The sequence below is a fragment of the Arvicanthis niloticus genome, chromosome 1 (genome assembly GCF_011762505.2).
Source record: "Arvicanthis niloticus isolate mArvNil1 chromosome 1, mArvNil1.pat.X, whole genome shotgun sequence".
NCBI classification, from domain to species: Eukaryota; Metazoa; Chordata; class Mammalia; order Rodentia; family Muridae; genus Arvicanthis; species Arvicanthis niloticus.
The window spans coordinates 71,464,378-71,487,389 of NC_047658.1; the positions used below are offsets into that span (position 1 = coordinate 71,464,378).

The 23,012-nt window shown below is 40.4% G+C and overlaps 1 protein-coding gene across 4 annotated transcripts in view; it reads right to left on the reverse strand.

The window, feature by feature from the left end:
• Rnf121 (ring finger protein 121) overlaps positions 1-23,012 on the reverse strand; it is a 55,985-nt gene that overhangs the window by 25,336 nt on the left and 7,637 nt on the right. For all 4 annotated transcript variants that reach the window (XM_034502282.2, XM_034502272.2, XM_034502292.2 and 1 more), the window contains exons 2-3: positions 7,110-7,147; positions 4,349-4,490 (exon numbers count right to left, since the gene is read on the reverse strand). In XM_034502282.2, coding sequence (XP_034358173.1) covers positions 4,349-4,490; positions 7,110-7,141 — 174 coding nt within the window. In that variant the 5' untranslated portion in view covers positions 7,142-7,147. The remainder of the gene's footprint in view (positions 1-4,348; positions 4,491-7,109; positions 7,148-23,012) is intronic.

The following is a 23,012-nucleotide window of genomic DNA, read 5'->3' on the forward strand; positions in this document are numbered from 1 at the left end:
TCCAGTTCCAGGGGATCTGGTGCCCTCTTCTGGCCCCCATGGGCACGTGGTACATATACATGCAAGTAAAACACTAAAACACACAAAAAAAATTAAAAAAAGAATATTTGTATTATGTGTGTTGGTGCACTACAACCCACCACCACCACCCACTTGTGCGCTGTATTTCAGGCCTCAAATTCACTATTAATCCTGCTTTATGTGTCCAAGTGCTGGGATAGTACAGAACTGTGCAACCACTCCGTAGCTGCTCAGCTGATTTTTGACAAGAGTTCCACAACCATGTAATGGCAAAAGAATTCTGTTCAAGAAAGATGCTGAGGCAACTAGATTTCTCTTACATGGAAGAATAAACTAGAACTCTAATCTCACATCATTTACAAATATTCAAAATGAGCTAAGAAAATAAAGGAGGCAAAGGTGGCAGCAATACCTGCAGTCCCCGCACTGAGAGGCAGAGGCAGGCACCTGCAGTCCCCGCACCCGAGAGGCAAAGGCAGGCACCTGCAGTCCCCGCACCGAGAGGCAGAGGCAGGCACCTGCAGTCCCCGCACTCGAGAGGTAGAGGCAGGCAGATCTCTGGAGCTTGCTGACCAGCTAGTTTAAAAAGACCAGGTCTCAAAAAATAAGGTGGAGTGCAACTGAGGAAGATTCCTGACATCTGGCTCAACACATAGGTACATGCATACACACAGGTACACACACACAAATATACAAATATCTTTCTGATTGTCTGTGGGCAATGGAGTCATAAGTATTTCACTAAAAGTACAAACAACAACAAAAAATATGAGACCTCATCAAAATGATAAATGTGTGCACATCAGAGGACACTATACATCAGAGGACACTACACATCAGAGGACACTACCAAGGTGATAGGATAACCCAGAAGACCACATATACTGATGGACAAAAATTCAGATGTAGTAATTCATACAGTTCATCAATACAGAGACAATTTGCAATGTGGAAAGAACCTGAATAACTCCAAGCATCCAGGCATGGTGAGACATACCTGTAATCCCAACACTAGGGAGGTAAGGGCCAGAGGATCAGGATGTTCAAGGTCAGCCTCAATGAATAACAAGTTTGAGACCAGGCTACTTTATCTCACACTGTCTCAAAAAACCCAAAACATAAACATTAGTAATTATATAAAATACACAAACAAGCAATAAACATCATCAGATTCATGTAATGAGAGGAATGCCATCAAAGCCATAGTGAGATGGCATGTCACTCACACTCAAAGTATCAAGAGATATGATATACTGGTGAGAATTCAGAGAAACTGGAGCTGCATCTATTGTGGACTAGAATGTAAAGTGGTGCTGCTACTATAAGAACATCTGAGAGGGCTCCTTACAATTTAAAACTGGGTTACCAGATGGCTTAGCAGCTCTACTTCTACATACCCCTAAAATTGAAAATGACGTATAAACAAAACCTTTTACATGTTAGCAAGCATTATCCACAATAATCAAGATGAAAACAACCCCCAAATGTTCATCAACCAAGAAATACAGAACAAAATGCAGTGTGTCCATACAATGGAATATTATACATTCACCATAAGAATGGAGCACTGAATCAACATGGCTGAAACTTGAAAACTGCACTGTGTGAAAAGGCTGGACACGAAAAGCCTCATATTGAACAGTGACAATGACAATATACAGATTGGACAGATCAATAGAAAGCAGGGGACTGAGGAGGGAGGGTGTGGGTAGAGAGCAGCTGCTTAATGGCTACATGGTTTCCTTCTGAGATAATAAAATGGTTCTGGCATCAGATAGTAACATAGGCTGCATAGCACTATGACAAGTCAAAAAAGCCACTGAACTATGTATTTTTAAATGTTAAGTGTTCCAGGAGCAGCAGGTATGCTTTTAATCCTAGCACTCCAAAGTCAGAGGCAGGAGAATCTCTGAGTCTAAACATATACTATAGGAAAAAAAAAAAAAAACAAAACAAACACTTAGGGATTATGAATCAAAGTCACAAAGTAAAATTATCTAATGGTCTTATCATTTGAGCAAATTATTCAGATTTTCTATTTCAGTTACTTGTTTGTGACTGAAGAAAACACTACTCACCATATTAACTGAGTTTGCACATGTAAAGTGCTTAAAACACTAAGAACTCAGTGAATGTTGTAAAGTATGGTGGTACCTTCTTGTAATCCCAGCATTGGGGAGACTGGGGCAGGAATGTCTCAAATTAATAGTCAGCCTGGACCAGTCTGACTGGTTTATACTGTTATGTTCTTATATGATGTGTGACCTTCTGTGTTACTTTCCTGTCCATCTTCAACTACTATTACTAAAAACTGCCTAGTGCTCCCTGCACTCCTGTCAATCTTTATTTCCCATTTTTTGGCCTTTTTGTCATGTACACATTTATAACTGCAGCTTCTTGCTATATTGTACTTTTACTGATATATACAATCACATAAGTATATGTTACATCTGCTCATCTTTATTTAAGCCTATATAACTATCCTACCTTCCTTTCTTTCATTTTAAAAATATTTTATTTTTAGCTGAGTGGTGGTGGCATGTATCTTGTAATTCCAGCATTCAGGAAGGAGAGGCAAAGGGATTTCTGAGTTCAAGGCCACCCTGATCTACAGAACAAGATCCAGGACAAGCCAGGGATACACAGAGAAACACAGTCTCAAAAAACAAAACAAAACAAAATTTATTTTTAATTACATGTATAAGTGGGGTTGGGGAAAGGGAATGTGCACATATGTTTAGGTGCCTGGAGAAGCCAAAGGAAGGTGTCAGATTCCATGGAGCTGGAGTTATTGGCAGTTATAAACCACCCAAGGTGGATGCTATAAACCAAACTGGTCTTCTGCAAGAGGACTCTTTATATGTTTTGAAGAGGCAGTGTCCTGGCTGCCCTCCAAGCATCTAGAATAGGTTGATCTTGAATTTATACCCTCCACCCTTCTTTTGGCTCTCATTTGCATGGAAAATTTTTTTCCCAGACTTTTGTTGTCAATTTTTTGTGCCTTGCTATCTAAAATGAGACTTATACACCCAGCATGCTTATGAATTGTGGGATTTCTTTTACTCCAGTCTGCCCATCTCCACCTTTAACTGGGTGAACTTAACCTATCTAGAATTAAGTCTTATTAGTAATAAGAAAGAACCTATTTATGCCACTTAGCTATGTTTTCTGTATGCCTTATATATTTTTCTTTACTTCTTCCATTGCCTTTTTGCTTGTTTGCTTGAGTGGCTTTTGGTATACAGATCAATGAAATCTATTCCTTCTCCTAAGACTAGTGTTGGCTTGCCCTGTCAAGTGATCTTCTCCCATCCAAATGAATGGTTTCTGATATGTCCTTCATGAATATATCAGAATATGTCTCACAATATTTAAAAGGAAGTTATGTACGTTTTCTGGCCATAAAAGTAGTCTCATATTGGGTTGAGAGTGGTGGTACATGCCTTTAATCCCAGTACTCGGAAGGCAGAGGAAGGAAGGCAAATCTCTGTAAATTCAAGGTCAGCTTGGTCTGCATAATGAGTTCCAGGACAGCCAGAGTAAAAGATGAGACTGTCTCAAAGCAATCAAACAAACAAAAAGTGCTCTCCTGTCTTATCCTAGTTTTCTTTCTTTCTTTTTTTTTTTTTTAATAATATTTATTTAATGTATATGAGTACACTGTCACTGTCTTCAGACTCACCAGAAAAGGGCATCAGATCCCATTACAGATGGTTGTGAGCCACCATGTAGTTGCTGGGAATGGAACTCAGGACCTTTGGAAGAGCAGTCAGTGCTTTTAACCACTGAGCCATCTCTCCAGTCCTTATCCTTGTTTTCATATACCAAATCACTTGCCCCTTAGAGACACACATATGTACACCCCACAAACTACTCATCATTCCATTTGGAAAATTATTGCTACTGTATCTATCTGCCTATATGTCCCCTGGGTCAGGCTGGACCCTGGGACATTTACAAAGGTCTATTGATAACTAAAAAGCGAGTTGTGCCAGGTGCAGTGGTACACACTGGTAACCCTAGTACTTGGGAGGAAAAGACAGGATGATCATGAGTTCAAAGTCATCCTCATCTACATGAGTTCAAGGCCTTCCTGAGTTAAAACGAGATTTTGTCTCAAAGAACATTTTCAAAAAGTGGGAAGTGTGTCATTTCCCTAATTTCTTTCTCAGCCTGTTTATCCTTTGAATAGAGGAAGGCTACTCATTTGTTTGAGTGGATAGGAGGTTCCTGGGTGGTGGGGGGGAAGGGGGTTAGGGGATAAAATCTGAAATGTAAATATAATATTCAATAAAAATAAATTTAAAAAAAGTGGGAAGTGGCTTACATTGTAAGAACGGGGGTGCCTCTGTTTCCACTGTACCAGGAGCAGCTGGGCCACCACCAAGGTAGCAATGAGGATGAGGACCATTTCAGCGTGCATGGCTTCGTGGCCACGATGTTTGGCATGCATTCGTGCATGTTCGACCCTGAAAGCCAAACAGATAGGGTGAATCAGTGATGGAAAAGTGTGGGGGTAAAGGAGCAGTGTTTCTTAGGTATCTTGTTGCCCATAGCTCAGAACATGGCCCTGGGTTTTTTCATCTGTTTTCTGTTTATATTTGAGACAGGGCCTCTCTACAAAGCCCTGGCTGTCCTAGAAGTTACTCTGCAGACCAACCTGGCCTCAAATTCAGCTATCTGCCTGCCTCTGCCCTCCTGAATGTTGGAATTAAAGACGTGCACCACCTGTCCTGGGTTTTCAACTGAAGGGTACCATGGAAAGTAGGAGTTAAGACCAACGGCTGAGAAAATGGAGCCTCTCTAGGCTTTAGCTATAAAGCACAGCTGCTAGGATAAGAGATGAGTGATGTGCTGCTTGCCCCTTGTGGCAGAAACATAAGAAACCTATCTTGACTCAGGAAGAAAATGCCAGGAGAAGCTTGTGTCAGTGCCATTTCAATCCTAATTTAGCCTGTCACTAGGAGAGAGCAGAGGTTATAGCTATAAAGCCTCAGACTCTTACTCTTTATCCCACCACTAAAGAGGTGACATTGTAAGTTTGCTGATTCTAGAGTCTTGTTTTATTCATCATACTTTTTTGCCAGGGCTAGAGGGCTTAGGACTAACTAAAGGCTAAAAACGCTGAACTGCTTCAAGTCTGTATTAATACAACTATGTCTCCATCATCAATATCAAGTAAACAGCCTTCTCAAGGGCTCACACAAGTTCAATAATCATGCAACAAGACAGTATATCTGGAAGCATCTTATTAATCTAAAGCTCGAATTTTCTGGTCTGGGATGTGTAAGAAAGATAGCTGAGCTGGGCCTAGCACATCTTTAATCCCAACACTCTGGAGGCAAAGGCAGATGCATCTCTATGAGTGCAAACATACATATATATGTCTAAAACATATATGTGAGACCTTATCTAAACACACATATATTTTACAATGAAATAAAAATGTACCTACCTATAGCTTTAGAACACTGCAGCTAGTCCTAAACGCTATGAAAACAAAGGACATAGCCTTATTTTATTCCCAATGCCAAACCTTCAAATATTTATGATTACATTAAAGCAAACAAAAAACCTTTCCTGTTTCTATAACCATTTTCCTGTGCCCTTTCAACTCAACAGTCCTACCTACCTACCTTTCTTCCTTTCTTTCCTTCATCTCCTCCTTTCTTCTTTCTTTCCTTTCTTTCTTCCTTTCTCTTTTGCTCTCATTCTTGTTCTCCTTTCTTTTTTCTTTCCTTCCTTCCTTTCTTTTTAGGCCAAGCTAGCTTCAAACTCATGGATACCCCTGCCTCCAGATTCCTGGGATTAAGGGTGTGCACCACCATTCCCATCTGGTCCTAAAATGGTATGAACAGGGCTGGAGAGATTGTTCAGTGATTAAGAGAACAGAGGTCCTGAGTTCAATTCCCAGCAACCACATGGTAGCTTAAAACCATCTATAATGGGATCTGATGCCCTCCTTCTGGTGTGTCTGAAGACACCTACAGTGTACTCACATACATAAAATAAATAAATCAATTTTAAAAAAATGGTGTGAACACCATTAATTTTGGCTGCATTCTTCTACACACGATCCAATTAAAAACCTTCAGAATAGTGTTTAAAACATTTGTGTCTTCAATATAGCAGAAGATAGTCACATTGTCACCTTTCTCAGCAAAGAGGCATACATGACGCAATATGACATGTCATCTAAAATCACTCTAGATTTATCATTTACATTGGTATTCTTGCCAGTCTACACTTCCATAATTGATCATCTTAATCTCAATTAAGGGTTTTTCCTACTAAGTTGTACCTGACTGATTTCAGCTCTTGATTTTTAACCTCTTTTTGAAGTCTGTGAAGCAAGCACCCTGAAAACTCTTTACTGTTAGAAATCATGAAAATAAGATATTTGCTAATGCCTTCTAATTATAAAGATAGCAAGAGAGCTGAAATCAGAAGATATATCACACCTTTTCCAAGCCATTAGTATCCATCCTGTATCAGATGATGATGATGATGATGATTATCATCATCAAAGCAAGTAACACTGGAAATTCACCATTGCAAGGCATAGACATTAACCCTCGTACCTCGAAGTCTCTGTACCTTTAAGGTACGGATACTGTTAGGATTATCAGTTTACAAATGGTGTGAACTCTCAAGCCTGGTGTTACTGGCCTATGTTCCAGCTACTTCTGAGGCTAGGGCAGAAGGATGGCAAATCCTAGGCCTGACTAGGCTATACAGTAAGTTCAAGGTTAACTTGGACAACTTGATCAGATTCTGTTTCAAAATAAAAAGTAAAAAGAGGGCTGGGATTACAGCTGAGTGGTAGATTACTTGTTTAACATGTTTAAGTCCTGGCTCCAATCCTTGTTATAGGAAAAAAAGGGCCCACATCACATGACTAGTTTCACCACAGGGGGATGCTTAGTGCCAGTACCTACTTACTCTAGTACTGAGTGAGCTGCTCAGAAGTGACCCAGATACTTGGGAAGATTCCCAAAGACCTGTTCAACTGGTTGTAAGACAATGCATTCTATACACAGAGAAGAAAAAGAGTAGTTATGCAACGTAACCCAAACTACCAAACTTACCTCCATTGCTCCTCTGGGGAGAGGTCTGACATATCAACCTGTAGAAAGACACCACCAGAAAAATCTGTCATTGACTTATAACTGTCCCCACGCCAAATAAGGGGCTCAAAACACTCAAATATTTTCAAGGACTCAAAAAAGGAGGCTTCATATCTATAACTCTAGGATGCCTTTCCCACCACTACTTCACACCAGTGTCTCCCTTCTTTAGCTGCTAGTTTGGTTCAGGTTTTATGACTGAATGACTGTTGCATGGCTGAGCTATACAATCAAAAAGTGAGACTCCTATCTCCCAAGATGATCAAAGGATGATGGACATTATTATTATATGGTAAGGGCAAGCTATGGAAGAATGAACAAATGGATTTTAACCCAATCTGGGTTGTTATAAACCAGGGAAGGTTTCTTGGAATGATTGTGAAATATTGTCCAGAAATGAGAACAATGTTCTTGGCAAGGGAAATTACATGGACAGGAAGGAGGATAAACCTGTATAGTGTACAAAGAGTTAAGTATGACTAGGACAAAATATGAGTCAGAATTAGTAAAAGATGGAGCCAGATAAAATATTGTCATATACTGCCACATGAATGGTCACATAGGAGCAACTGAACATTAGATGAGGCCAAAATGATCTTTGGCTCCTGCTTTGCCACTGACCTTAGAAGTGCATGGCCTTCTAAAACTCAAAGCTCTGGTTCTACCTAGGGCCTCTCAAACTTGGCACTATTGATATTTGGGGGTGCTGTTTATTTTCTAGGAAGAGCATGTCCTATATATGATCAGTAGCACCCAAAAAGAACATCTACAGACACTGTGAAATTTAGGGAACAAAAGTTGCCACTGTCAAAAACCTCTGTTCCAGAATATTAGTACATCCTTGGCACTAAAGTGCATCTTCTACTTCTTTGGAGCCATATAGTACCATGCTGAAATTCCAGTACTGAGGTCAAACAACATAGTTTTACAGCAAACTGGGCAGGAAATGTTCCCTGACAGCAAATGAGACAGGGGCTTAGAAACACACCTTTAATCCCAGCAGCCAGGAGGCAGAAGTGAGCACACTTCTGATAGAGGTCTACAGAATGAGTTCTAAGACAGCCAGGGCTACATAGAGAAACCCCCAGGGCAGAGCACAGGGATACTCAAATGAATAAACCAAAAAATATTCCTGGAGCTGGAGAGATGGCTCAGCGGTTAAGAGCACTGACTGCTCTTCCAGAGGTGCTGAGTTCAATTCCTAGCAACCACATGGTGGCTCACAAACATCTTTAGTAGGATCTGATGCCCTCTTCTGGTGTGTCTGAAGAGATCGACAGTGTGTACTCACATACATAAGACAAATAAATCTTTAATAAAAAAAATTCCTTTATTCCCAACATGGAGGATAAGAGGTAGGCACAAAGCCCCACATCTAGCAGAGGAATTCCTGGAGTGTGACTGCTGTATAATACTGGCATATTAACCACACACAGGGGTGTGCCTCACCTACAGAATAGATGGTCAACACAAACTGGACTCAATGGACTTTTTAAGGAGAGAAGAATGAACTTGAAGCTGGATGGTTAAACAAGTGGGGGAAGGGGTGAATAGGATCAAAATACATTGGATGAAATTCTCAAAGAATTAACAAAAACATTACTAAAATATTCCTTTCATATTTAAGATGTTCAAGGCCTGACTTCTCACTAATGCAGTAACTTCAGAAAAGCACTTTAAATGGATCAGTAAAGCACTTCTCACATAGCATGAACTATAACAGTTCAGATCCTTACACTCACAGAAAATGCCATCTGCATCTGCCTGTAATAACCTACCTGTAATCCCCATGCCAGGAAGACTGAGGCAGGAAATCCCTCCAGTAAGTCAGCTAGGTAGACTAGCAGAATGTGCAAGCTCTAGGTTCAGGTGAGAGACCCTGCCCCAATATACATAAAGCAGAGAGCAATTGAGGAGGACACCAAAGTCAACCTCTAGCCTCCACATGCCTCTGTACTTACATGCATGCATATCCACACGGGTATGTCACAGAGATGGAAGGAAGGGAGAGGAGGAAGGAAGGGATGAAAAGGGAAGAGAAGGGGGAAGGAGGTGGAGGGGAGGGAAGGAGAGGGAAGGGAGGGAGGAAAGAAGGAAGAGAAGGAAGGAGGGAGGGAGAACGGAAGGAAGAAAGGAAGGAAATGGAATTTTAAATAAAATATTTGAGGGGCTGGCGAGATGGCTCAGCGGTTAAGAGCACTGTCTGCTCTTCCAGAGCACCTGAGTTTAATTCTCCAGCAACCACATGGTGACTCACAACCATCTATACTGGGATCTGATGCCCTCTTCTGGCCTGCAGGTATACATGCAAATATAGAGTACTCATACATAAAAAAATAAATCTTTTAAAAATAAATAAGATATGTGAGGTAAAACACAGAACTTTATTATACTACTAAGTCAAGTGCTCTACATCAGCAGGTATTGTCTGCATGTACTGTAAGTATTCAACACTGTATAAATGGAACTTTCTGGCATTGCATGTCCCAGCTGAAGCAATCTGGGTAATGAAATCAACCTTCCTTCCTTCTTTTCCTCCCTTCCTTCTTTCCTTCCTTCTCCTGCCCCATATGCTACCTCAACATTTTTTCAGGTGCCCTGACTCAGGCTTTCATGCTTCCAGGAATGGTGGTCAGATACTACTGCAAGAGGGAACAAACAGATGGAAAAAATCTAGAAAAGCTCAAATGGAAGGTTCAAAAACACACAAGTAAGGGTCTCATTTCTAAAGAAACAACCAACGCCTGAGTTCCAAGCTACTTACTGAAAAGTCTTTTCCACCTAATACCACCACTATGCCAAGCTCATCTTATAGCCCCATATACACGAGACTCACTGCTGTGCCTGGGCCTTTCCACACAATTCCTTCTCTTTGCAATGCCCTTTTCCCTCTTTTCCTATCCAAATCCAAGTTATCCTTTGAGAAGCTGGCTGTAATTTCATCTTAGTGAATTTCTCTAGCATGGATTTTATTTCTTTTTACTTAAAATATGGATCAAGGAATTACACTAACCATCTGAATATTTGTTACAGTGCTTGCCCGGCATTCACAGGTCCTAGGTTCAATCCCCATCGAGGGAGAGAAAGAAAATCACAACTCAGGCACCACCCCAGACCCACTAAATCACAATCTAACTTTTTTTGAATTTTTATTTTATGTGCATTGGTATTTTGCCTGCATGTATGTCTGTGTGAGGGTGTCAAATTACCTGGAGCTTGACTGCAGATAGTTGTGAGCTGCTATATGGGTGCCAGGAACTTAGCCTGGGCTCTGGAAGAGCAGCCAGTGCTCTTTACTGCTGAGCCATCTCTCCAGCCCCCAGAATCTCTTAACAAGACCTCTAGGTGATTGTTATGTGAAATTTGAGAAATACTGTTCTAGAACATTCATTTATAGTATCATGCTATCTTAGAAATGCTTTCCAAATTATCTAACTGCTTAAGGCCAAGACCAGGCCAGTGCAAGCAAGGAGTCCCATGGCTCTAAATTTAAGAAAGCACTCAGTCTCGGGTACTGATCCTGTACCTATATAACCTGTGCTTATGTTTGTAAGTTAGCATTTTGAATGCCTCATCCCAGTTCTAGACTACCCTAGTATACCTCTCCCATATACCAGGAAAATGCCTCAGAGCCAATATGCACTTTATACTGCTTTCGTGTCCTTTAAAGAGAACACAGAACTAAGAAGTCAATAAATACTTAAGAAATTGAGAAAAAAACCTCTCCTGTAATGTACATATGATAAAAAAAAAAAACAAAAAAAAAAAAAACCAAAAAAACAGTACACCACCTGGACATGCTGAAACAAAAGAGTATACAAACACTTGAAAGTGCCAAGTAAGTATCTAGAAAGCAGCTAGAAAAATCATATTTAAAAACTTCATATGAATCTCACTCACAAGAGGAAAGGTGAATGGAGGGAGGAAGCTGAGTAGGAGAGGACGTGAGGAAGGGAATGAGAATGGGGATCAGGTAGGGGGGTGGGAGAGGGGTGCGGGAGAGAACAGAAATTGAGGAGGGACATCTCTGGGACAGGAGAAACTCCCAGGAGTCTGTGGATGTGACCCTAGCTGAGACTCCTAGCAGATGGGGATATGAAGATGGAAGTAGCCACCTCCTGGAGCCAGATGGGACTTCCAGTAGAGGGAGGGGGACATCAACTCACCCACAAAAACCTCAACCCAAAATTTGTCCTGCCTACAAGATGTCTTGTCTACAAAGATATAGCAGATTGAGGAATGGCTAACCAATGACTGGCCCAACTTGAGACCCATCCTATAGGAGAAAGCCAACCCCTGACACTATTGATACTCTGCTATGCTTGCAGACTAGCAAGTGTCCTCTGAGAGGTTTCATCCAGCAGCAAACATGGAAACAGAAGCAGAGCAAAACGTCAGGCAGAGCTTGGGAGTCTTGTGGAAGAGTGGGGCATAGGACTGAGGGAGCCAGAGGGGTTAAGGACAGCACAAAAAGACCTACGGAGTCAACTCACCGGGGCCCATGGGGGCTGACAGAGACTGAACCACCAACCAAAGAGCATGTAGGAACTGGACTTAGGCTTCGTACACATTTGTAGCGATGTACATAACAATTAGAGAAGGTGTGGGGGAGGGGAGCTGTCTCTGATTTTGTTCCCTGCCTTTGGATCCCCTTCCCCTAGCTGGACTGCCTTGTCAGGCCTAAGTGGGAGAGGATGTTCTTAGCCCTGCTGAGACTTGACATCCCAGGGTAGGGTGGTGTTGGTGGGGAGTCCCCTTCACTGAGAAAAAGGGGAGAAGGTAATGGGGGAAGGGACTGGGAGGAGAGAAGGGAGGGGGTTGTGATCATGATGAAAAATGAATAAATAAATAGGGAAAAAACTTTATGTGAGGAAATAAAACAGATACATACTCAAGAAAGTAAGAAAACCCATTGAGGGCAATCTATGAATACACAGAGTACTGGACTGGGCATAGCTGTATCTCTGAAAGTGAACCATGCATACTATTATGTATGTCTTACTTCCATCAACTGAAAATAGAAAAAGACCTCTGGCTCATTATATGGCTTGTAAGGAAAGAATCCTGGTGGTGAATTTTGTTTCATCCAGAAGAATGGGCATACTGTATAAACTACCAGAAGAGGCTGGCACATTCAAAGTTGCAGATGCAAAGAATGTTTCCAGAGCCCCAGGGAAAAGACCAGAAAAGCAAGCAAGCCCTAAGGCTGAGACTAGATTTGGGGCTTAAACAAGCATTAGCAGTTTACAAAGTAGTATAACTGTTAAGAGTAACATGTGATCTGGCTTTAATATTTGTGTCCAGAACCAAAAGGTTACTTCAATTACATTCAAACCACTCTTCTGGTTCAAGTGGAAAAACAACGAAAGCTGTAAACTATAGCTATAATTAACCTGTACCATCTGGAAAGGCATCTTTATTTGGTGCCTCATTAAGGGAGTTTATTCACCTGGAGCCAAGCACGAACCCAATCTGAAGGTAGCTTGTCTGAAACTCAGGTAGATAATTAGGCAGCCTCTCAAGGTAAGGGTAATAACTGATGGTCCCATAAACAACCTAAAACATCCTAGGATCTCACAAGGCTCCAAGTCATTGCCAACCTAAGTCGAGATTTAAAAGAAGTTAAACCAAAAATGCTAGATGGGGTAAGAGAAAATTTTGCAAAGACAGAAAATAATCAAACCTGAGGGGTTTGTTTCTGCAGGTGCGTAAGACTTAAGTGCCCACCCCATACTGGCGCTTAGATGGACTGTCCTCCACAGACAGCACCCACTCCTGGAGCTCTCTCTTTACATATAAGCTTTGTCCCTTAAGCCCCTCTCTGCCACCAAATCAAATTCTCTCTACAAAGCACTGAACAAATCCTCCTGAGTTATTGGAAAAGCTCTTTAGAACATCTTCCTCACTTTCACTATGTGTATCTAAATACTATAATATCAGCACCCTGAAAACATTATGAAACAAATTTCAGAGTCCACATAAAACCCCCTTTATCAGAATCTGCAATCTAATAAGATACTGAAATAATCTATATGCAAGTTTGAGAAGTATTGCTACCATATGTAGTACTCATATTCACAATTTGCATTTATAGGTATAGACATCGCTATATGATTCTTTTCTTTAAAAATCAAAACAAAATAATTTACTAAGATCTAATTCACACTGAGAAAACAGACCATTTTTAAAGTACAGTAGTCATGGTTTTTAGTGTATTCACAGAATTGCGCCGCAATCACCCAAAAATAACCACATAACTGTAATCACTTTTCATTCTTCACGCAGCCTGTGGCAACCACTTACTTAGTTTCTACCTCTATGAAGATTTGCTTAAATAGGCAGTTCATATAATACTGCAATAACATGGCCTTTCATGTAGCATAACTATTTTCAAGGTTCATTCATTCTGTAGCATGTATGGTAGTTCCCTCCTTTTGACTGCCAACAACATTCCAATGGATGGATATATCATATTTCTCCATTCACTACCTGGCAAGCACTTGAGTCACTGACTTCTGAGCTATTATAAAGACCGTTGCTATATGAACATTTGTCCCTAATGTCATGTAAAAGTTGTGTTTTCATTTCTCTTGAAAACACAGCTAGGACCATAACTGCTGGGCCACATGACTCTACTTTTATTTTTTGAGGACTGCCAAACTGTTTCTCATAGCAGCTGCATATTATAGTCTGTGCACAGTGCATGGAGGCTCCAATTTCTCCACATCCTTCCCAACATTTGTAATTTTTTTCAAAATGTTTACATTTCTACTGAGAATGGAGAACATGACACAGGGCAGGAGTGGAAGTCAGAGAACAACCTGCAGAGGTTGATTGACTCCCTCCACCATGTAGGGTCCAGGATGACCTCTGACTTCAGTCACCACCTACACACACACACACACACACACACACACACGCATACACGCACACGCACACAAATACATTTATTAATTTTGAAGAGTGCAAATGTCATGGCATGAGTACAGACGTCAGAGAACAATCTATGAAAGTTGGTTCTCTCTTTCCATCATGTAGGTTCTGAGAACCAAACTAATGTCATCAGACTTGGCAGCAAGTGCCTTTACCCATTAAGCCATCTCACTGACACTTAATTTTTGTGTATGTATGCAAAGGCCCAACTTCATTCCTCCATAAAATTTAATTTAAAAATACAGCTGGTAAAGGCTCAGTAAAGTGCTTGCTATGCGAGTTTGAAGATCTGAGTATGGCAGCTTGCATCTGTAACCCCAACACAAAGAAAGGTTGGTGTCTTAGTTAGGGTTTTTATTGCCATGATAAAACACCATGATCAAAAGCAACGTGGAGAGGTATATTATCCTAGGGCTTGTAGTCCATCATGCAGGGAAGAGGTAGCACCACCCACACTGAATGGGCCCTCCCACAATAGTTATTAATCAAGAAAATGTATCACAGGCTTACCCACAGGTCAATCTGGTGAGAGAATTTTCTTGATTCATTCAAAATGACTCTAGCTTGTATCAAGCTGACATAAAACTAGTTAGCACAGATGGGATATATGGACTGAACATGACACAACAGAACACAACAGGTAGACTCCTGGAGCTGAACACACATAATATACGCACGCACGCACGCACGCACGTACGCGCACGCGAACACACACACCATCAATGCAATGGCACAAGGATGTATAATCCAAGCCATCTTACAGACACCACTTGCTTTGAATTCCTAAAGAAATAAAAACATTTTTGTGAATTCCTAGGTGCTCTGCTTTCTATAACCACGGAGTAAATGAGCCTGGGCCTGCTGTCTCCTCACAGCTATAGATTAAGTGTTTTCCCTTAGCCTCCAATGTTGCTATGCTGTTGCTTCTAAGATTCTTTTCTGTACTGAGCGATCTGAACACTCAAGTTTTAGATTCACACTAAATTTCACATTGCCTAAATGCTTCCCCCAAAGTCACATTGGGCAACAGTGAGTATTCTATGTTTAAAAAACAGCCGGGCAGTGGTGGCGCACGCCTTTAATCCCAGCACTTGGGAGGCAGAGGCAGGTGGATTTCTGAGTTTGAGGCCATTCTGGTCTACAGAGTGAGTTCCAGGACAGCCAGGGCTGAACAGAGAAACCCTGTCTCGAAAAACAAAAACAAAAACAAACAAAAAACTAACAAAAATCCTGACATGGAAGCCAGGTATAGTTGTACACACTTTTCTTCTTAAGATTGATTTATTTGATGTATTAGTAGTGCTCTATCTGTGTGTCAGAAGGGGGCACCAGATCCCATTACAGATGGTTGTGAACCACCAAGCGCTTGCTAGGAATTGAACTTAGGACCTTTGGAAGAGCAGCCAGTGCTCTTAACCACTAAGCCATCTCTCCAGCCCTGTTCATACTTTTAGTTCCAGCAATTTAGAGGCTGGGGCATGAAGAATTATAGATTAAAGGCACGGTCAGCCTGGGCAAAATAGTGAGAGTTGTTTAAAAAGAAAGGTGGTGGGGGGGAATCCTTAACCCTTGACATGTCAATAATCTACAAATGTCAAAGGTAAAAAAAGATGCCCAGAATTTTGACAGCAGTAAGTATTTTTCTTTTATTCACTCACTCAATTACAAACAAACATATAAAATTATAATATAAAATATAATATAAAATATAAAATTATAAAATTTACCTTTTAATGCAGAAGACAAATAAAGACAAAATGGGTATTCCTTCTGCCTGCCATGCACATCTATGCATCACATGTGTGCCTGGAGTTACAGATGACTGTGAGCAGCCGTGTGAGTGCTAGGACTCAAACCCAGGTCCTCTGGGAAGCAGCCATAGCTCTTGACCCCCAGCCACCTCTCTAGCCCCATGAAGTTATTTAAGTATTATGAGCAAAGATAGCACAGGCTAAGAGAAGAAAAAGTGAAGGAGACAATTTTGTTGTTCCACATAGACAGTCACTATCCCTAAAAACTTTCCAGTATGTGCAGAGCAAACAGAAAAATGAACAATGACAAAATCCATGTGGTGTGTCTTGTTTGTACATTTTCACTCCAAGAAGTGGCCACAAGACATCAGCTCTCCTTTTCTCAATAAAAAGACAAACAGTGGTAGGCTCCAATCTGGCACAGATATTTATTGCTATGTCAATAAATAAGGCATGTGTCCATGTACCTCAGTTTCTCCATTCATAAAGGGAGGGCTGATTTAGATGTATTCGAGCTCTTTATGGTAAAATAGTGTCATTCACACCAGATCATCTCACTCTAAATTTCTGGAATCAGCTACAATACTTTGCTCATCAAAACTACCAGTTTCCTTAGTTACCACAGAAGTAAAAACAAAATGCCTTTTAGTCTGGTGAAGTATGCCAAAGCTAAATGCTACCAAATTAATTCAGTAACAATTTACCACAGGGTATGCACATATCAGGAGTATCTTATCAACAAGATCATGACCTCTGCCTACCACATGCACATCTAATTTTTTAAAATGAAAAAATAATAATCTTTCAAGTCTCAATTTGAGAGACTTGAGAGACTTATGACATAGATGGTACTTTATATTCTAGTCAGACTATTTTTCTCACCTCTGGCAAATGGCTTCTACTTCAGCCAAATGGAGTCAGATTCCACTCTAACATGTCCTTCTCACACACCAGAGTGATCCCTCCTCCAATTCTCTCCCCTTTGCTATTTGGCTCACTCCTTTCTACCCTGTAAGATGTAGGTCAATTATCACTTCCTTTGTGAGATATTCTAAAACTTTATTCATTCATATACATCAACTCAAAATCTTAAACTATGGTTAGCTACAGGTTGGAAATATAACAACCAATGCTTCTCATGAACACGATAGGGTCCTGGTTTCTCTTTCTACCAAAGCAACTGTGGTGGTTTAAATATAGGGTCATTTGTTAGAATACTTGGTCCTGAGTTTGTAGAACTGTTTAGGAAGTATCAGAAGGAGGTATGTCACTGGGGCCAGGTTTTGATGTTTCCAGACTCCATCATTCTCACTACGAAATCCCAGGGATCCAGATGTGAACTCTCAGCTGTTTCTTCAATTGTGTCTTTGTTTCATCAACTTGGACTCTTTGAAACTGTAAACCCAATTAAACACTTTCTTTTATAAGCTGCAGTGGCCATGGTGTTTTGTCACAGCATAGAAAAGTAACTGATGTGAGGGCATGCAGCATCAAGATGCTGTCTTTGAAGCAAAAGGCTAGCACCTTGATTTTGGACTTGTCAGTCTCCATACCTGTGAGAAATAATTCTTGTTCTTTGCAAACTACTCAATCAAAGGTATTTTGTTACAGCAGTTTGAACACACCATACCTCAACTACCAAATTCTAACATCTTTCATCTGGAGTATATGATAGCCTCTTTTTTTTTTTTTAAAGATTTATTTTATGTATATGAGTACTCTGTTTTCGTGCACACCAGAAAAGAGAATCAGGTTCCATTACAGATCCTTGTGACACCATGTGGTTGCTAGGAATTGAATTTAGGACCTCTGGAAAAGCAGTCAGTGCTCTTAACTGCTGAGTCACCTCTCCAGCCTCCTGTGATAACCTCTTACCTGTCCTCTTTGACTGACTCCTACAATCCAGTCTCCTCAAAGGAACCAAGGTCACTTTAAAAATGCAAATCAGTTCACCTAGTGAGTTCACCCATTTTCACAAACACCCAAAAATCTTCCCATTGTCCTCCCAATAAAATTCAATATGTTTAAAGTATATACAAAGATTTACATGTCTAATCCTGCCAGACTCCCTAATCTCAAACAGCACTATTCTTCCCTTGATAACTATGGCCTACTCACATGGTATTTTTTTTTTAATGATTATAGGTGATATGTAGTTCATTCCTACCAGCTTATATTTATTCTCCCTTCACTTGAAATATAGAAACTGTAACTACTCTAGTCTTGGTTCAGTATCACTTCTTCAGAAGCTCCTCATAAATACCATATTTAAAGCAGCCCTTTCCCTCCAGTGACCTTTACATATTACTCTACTTTTCTCAAAGCACTATCACCATCTGGAATTATCCTGTTACTAGCTCATTATCTAGTTTCCTCTGGCTATTTGTTCATTGCTAAATTACTAGACCCCCCCCCCCCAAAAAAAAAGCAAAAAAAAAAAAGCTTGATTTAAAGAGATGGTCTCTGTGTTGGTTTGAATGAGAAATGCTCTTCATAGTGTGAGGCATTTGGAATACTTGTTTTCCACTATGTCACAAGGGGTGGGCTTTGAGAGCTTAAGGCCCCACCCTACCGCAGTTGCAGTTCAAGCTCTCTGCTTTGTGCTCCGTGGTTCAAGATGTAAGTTCTCAGCATCTTGCTCTAACTATCATGTCTGCCTGCTGCTTCTGTCCTGCCATTATGGATTCCATCCCTTAACCATAAGCCAAAATAAACTCTTTCTTTTATAAGTTGCCTTGATCAATGATGCTTTATCATAGCAACAAAAAATAACTAATACAGTCCCTGATTTACATTATTAATTTATGATGATGCAAAAGCACATGCATGCATTCAACCTCAAATTTCAAACATTTCTTGAGCTAACAATATGTAATATAATACTCTCTTTTAAAATTATTTTTATGGGACTGGAGAGATGGCTCAGTGGTTAAGAGCACTGGCTGCTCTTCCAGAGGTCCTGAGTTCAATTCCCAGCAACCACATGCTCACAATCCTTTGTAATGGGATCTGATCCCCTCTTCTGGTGTGTCTGAAGACAGTGACAGTGTGTTCATATACATAAAATAAATCTTTTTTAAAAACTTATTAAAATTTGTATGTGTGTGCATACATGTGCCATGGCATGTGTGGATATGACATGTGAATTGGTTCACTCCTTCCTTTATGGGTCCCAGGAACTAAACTCAGGTCAGCAGTCTTGGCACCAAGCACCTTTGCCCACTGAGTCACCTTGCCAGCCCCTTTGTGATGCATCTATGGCAGCAAGCCTAACTTCAGTCAATAACAACAGCACAAGAGTAAACAACTTATACTCTACAGGATGCTAGGTTGGCAACTGTAGATCAAGTATATTAAATACATTTTTAGTTTCTATTTTCAACGTGTAATGGACTTACCAGGACAAATCCAAAAATAACAGAGAGCCTGCTTGTGAAAAAGTAAAGAACTATTGAACAACTTGAATTACATATTTATACTTATGCCAATCATCTCAGTACTCCAGAAACTCATGGAGGACGATCATAGGCTCATGGTCAAGCTGAGCTACATAGTAAGTCCATGTCTCAAAACTGAAGAATAGGAGCTGGGGCGGTGGCTCAAAGATAAAGTGCAAGCATGAGGCCCTAAGCTCCGATCTCTCACATGCATAGAAAATTAGGATGCGGTAATGTGCATCTGTAACCTCAGTACCAGGGGACAGAGACAAGCAGATCCTAGACACACAGGCCAGCTTGCCTAACTGAAATGGCAAGCTCTACACTCAATGAAACCTTGTCTCAAAATGATAACAACCACCAGCACAATAATAAATGTGGAGTCACATATATATACAATCTTTAAAATTTACAAAAAAATAAATGCTTAGTGAATGTGTTAGGCAAAGGGTATGAAGGCCAAAACACAAGACATGGAAGCACAGCTATGTAGTATTTCACACCTGATTCCTGTTTGTTCCCTGTCCTCACTGCCTTTGCTTAAGCTTGGGTTTTTAATCATCTTGCCTAAACTACCACAGGATGTTCCTAATTGATGTCTTCTCCTTCCCTAACCCTGATCCCTCCAAAAATAACTTATGCACTACTGCCAGCTGCCAAGATATATATCTAAAAATGCTACTCCCCTGCTCTAAATTCCCAGTGTTTTCCTAACATGATGTTGAGGAGGCCTCTCCAATCCCATCCCTCACTGCTATTCCCTTACATTTAACCTATCTCCACTTATACAGAACGTGTAGAAGTTCCCAGAGTATCCCATGCTGTTAATACATGAAAGACTTTACATACCTTTCCATTCTGCTGCACTACTCTTAACATATCTCACACACTTTAAACACCTATTGAACTAACAGTCTTCTTTTTCCCCTTACAGTTGTTTTGGTTTTTGTTTGCTTGCTTTTGTTTTCTCTGAGACAAAATTTCTTTGTGTAGCCCTGGCCATCCTGGGACCGCTCTGAAGACCAGCTTGCCTATGTCTCCCCAAGTGCTGGAATTAAAGGTATTCACCAAAAGGTTTTCCCTATGTAATCCTGGCTGGCCTGAAACTCACTATGTAGCTTAGGCTGGCCTTGGATTTGTGGCAAAAACTTGCTTTTGCCTCCCAGGTGCTGGAATTATAAGAATGTGCCACCACACCGAGCTTTCAAACATAAACAACCTTTAAAAACTAAATTAGGATGACTGTAGAGATAGCTCAGTGATTAAGTGCACTGGCTGCTCTTGAAGAGGATCCATACTGTTCACAGTTATCTGTAACAGCAGTTCCAGGTGATCTCCGGGCCTTCACAGGTACCAGGCACTCACATGGTACATGTACATACAAAAAAGCAAAGATTCATATGAAATAAAAGCAATAAATCCTTTATTATTTATTTAATTATATATATATATATATATATATATATATATATATATATGAATGAATGTTTTGTTTACATGTAGGTATGTGGTACACATGCAAGTATGCATTGCCCACAGAGGCCAGAAGAGGGCATCAGATCCCCAGAACCAGAGTTATGGATGTTTTAGGAGCCATCATGTAAGTGTTGGGAATCAAACCTGGGTCCTCTCCAAGAGCAACAAGTGCTCTAAACCCTGAGCCATCTCTCCATTCCCCAAAAATAATTTTTAAAAATCTTGAAGAGGAAGAGGAGGAGGAAGATAAAGAAAAGGAAGAGAAAGAAAAGAGGAGGAGGAAGAAGAGGAGGAGGAAGAAGAGAAGAGAAGAGAAGAGAAGAGAAGAGAAGAGAAGAGAAGAGAAGAGAAGAAGCCAGCCTTGATGGCATACATTTTTAATCCCAGCACTTGTGGAGCAGAAGCAGGCAGATTTCTGTGAGTTTGAGGCCAACCTGGTCTACAAAGTTGAATTTTAGGATAGTCAGAGCTACACAGTGAGACCCTGTCTTCAAACAAACAAACAAATAAAAAATAGCCAGGCCTCCCTTTTAAGATTTACTTATGTATTTTATGTATATGAGTACTCTATCTGCATGTTCATCTACATGCCAGAGAGGGCACTGGATTCCATAGCACTATGGTTAATAGATGGTTGTGAGCTAACATGCGGTTGCTGAGAATTGAACTCAGCTAATACTCCTAACTGCTGAGCCATCTCTCCAGCCCATCAGTCTTAAAAATTAAAAAAAAAAAAGGGGGGGGGGGGAGGAAACAAAAGAACTAAATCAGAGACTAGAGAATAGCTCCACTGGTAAAGTAGCTGCTGTGCAAGCATGAGGAAGACCTAGGTTTAGATCCCCAGAACACGCACAGATGCTAGGCATGGTGGTTTATTTGTAACACTCACACTTAAGAGTGAGGGTAGGGAGACAGAGGCAGATAGATCCCTAGAGCTCTCCAGCCAGTCAGTCTAACCAATTAGATAACTCAGAGTTCAGTGAAAAATCCTGCCTCAAACACATGGTAAAGAGCAATAGAGAAAGACACCCAGTGTCAGCACTTGACCCACACACATATGCACTCACATATGTAATTGTATGTACACATGCAGAAGCACATATAAATACATACACACATATACTACACACAACTCAGGCATCTTCTCTAGTACATGTCTGTCTGTCTGTCTCTTTTTCCTAAAGTATTAGGGATTGAGCCCAAGGCATTACACGTGCTAGGTAATTTATTAAGTCTTTAATTACTTGGGGATCTCCATCAGAGTCTATCATAGTACCCAACACACACTTATACTATATAGTAGCAACTAGCTGTGTTGTATCCTTCTTTGTGTCCCCAGCACAGTATCTAGTACTAAATAGCTTAAGATTAAAAAGATGAATAATAATAAATCTAAATTCCTCAGCCTGGCAGTCAAAGTCAACCTCATGTTAGCCCCAACCTACATTATCACGTGATGGGTTCCTCTCCCTACTTGGCCATAACTCCTTTAAAAAAAAAAAAAAAAAAAAAGATTTATTTATTTGATGTACATGAGTACACTGTCACTGTCCTCAGACACACCAGAAGAGGGTGTCCCATTACAGATGGTTCTGAGTCACCATGTGGTTGTTGGGAAGTGAACCTAGGACCTCTGGAGGAGCAGTAGGTGCTCTTAACTGCTGAGCCATCTCAGCAGCCTGACCATAAATCCTTTTAAGCTCTCAAAGATAGCCTTGTTATCTAGTCATAATCTCTAAAGTGGTCCCAAACAGTACCAGATATAATTAAATACACAATAAATATATGATAAAATTTGAGAGAAATCAGAGCCACATTACCAGGTTGTTATCTCAGGTCTACTTACTAGCTGTGTGGCCTTGAATAAATCACTTCTCTGCTGGTTTTGATGAGAAGAATAATTTATTGAAATAGAATTAAATTTTAGAATTTTAATTAATTTTAAAAATTAGAATTAAGCTAATGCTTAATACTGACTGGTCTGCATTAAACACTAGAATAGGTGTTATTGACATCATCAAATAAGGAGGAAAAATAAATGTTTTTGCAAAACACTAAATGATAATCTCAGAAGACTTAGGATGCAATCCTAAGAAAAATAAGGAATAAAATGTCATACAAGACCTCAGAGTAATAGAGCAGATTCAGTTATTCCTAACACCAACAATGATGAGAAAGAGGCCAATCGGCTTGCCCTTTCCAGGGTTTCTCCCCAGCTGCCCAGGGCCAAAAGCCCCATGGCTATGACCCAGCATCCTCCTGGGAAA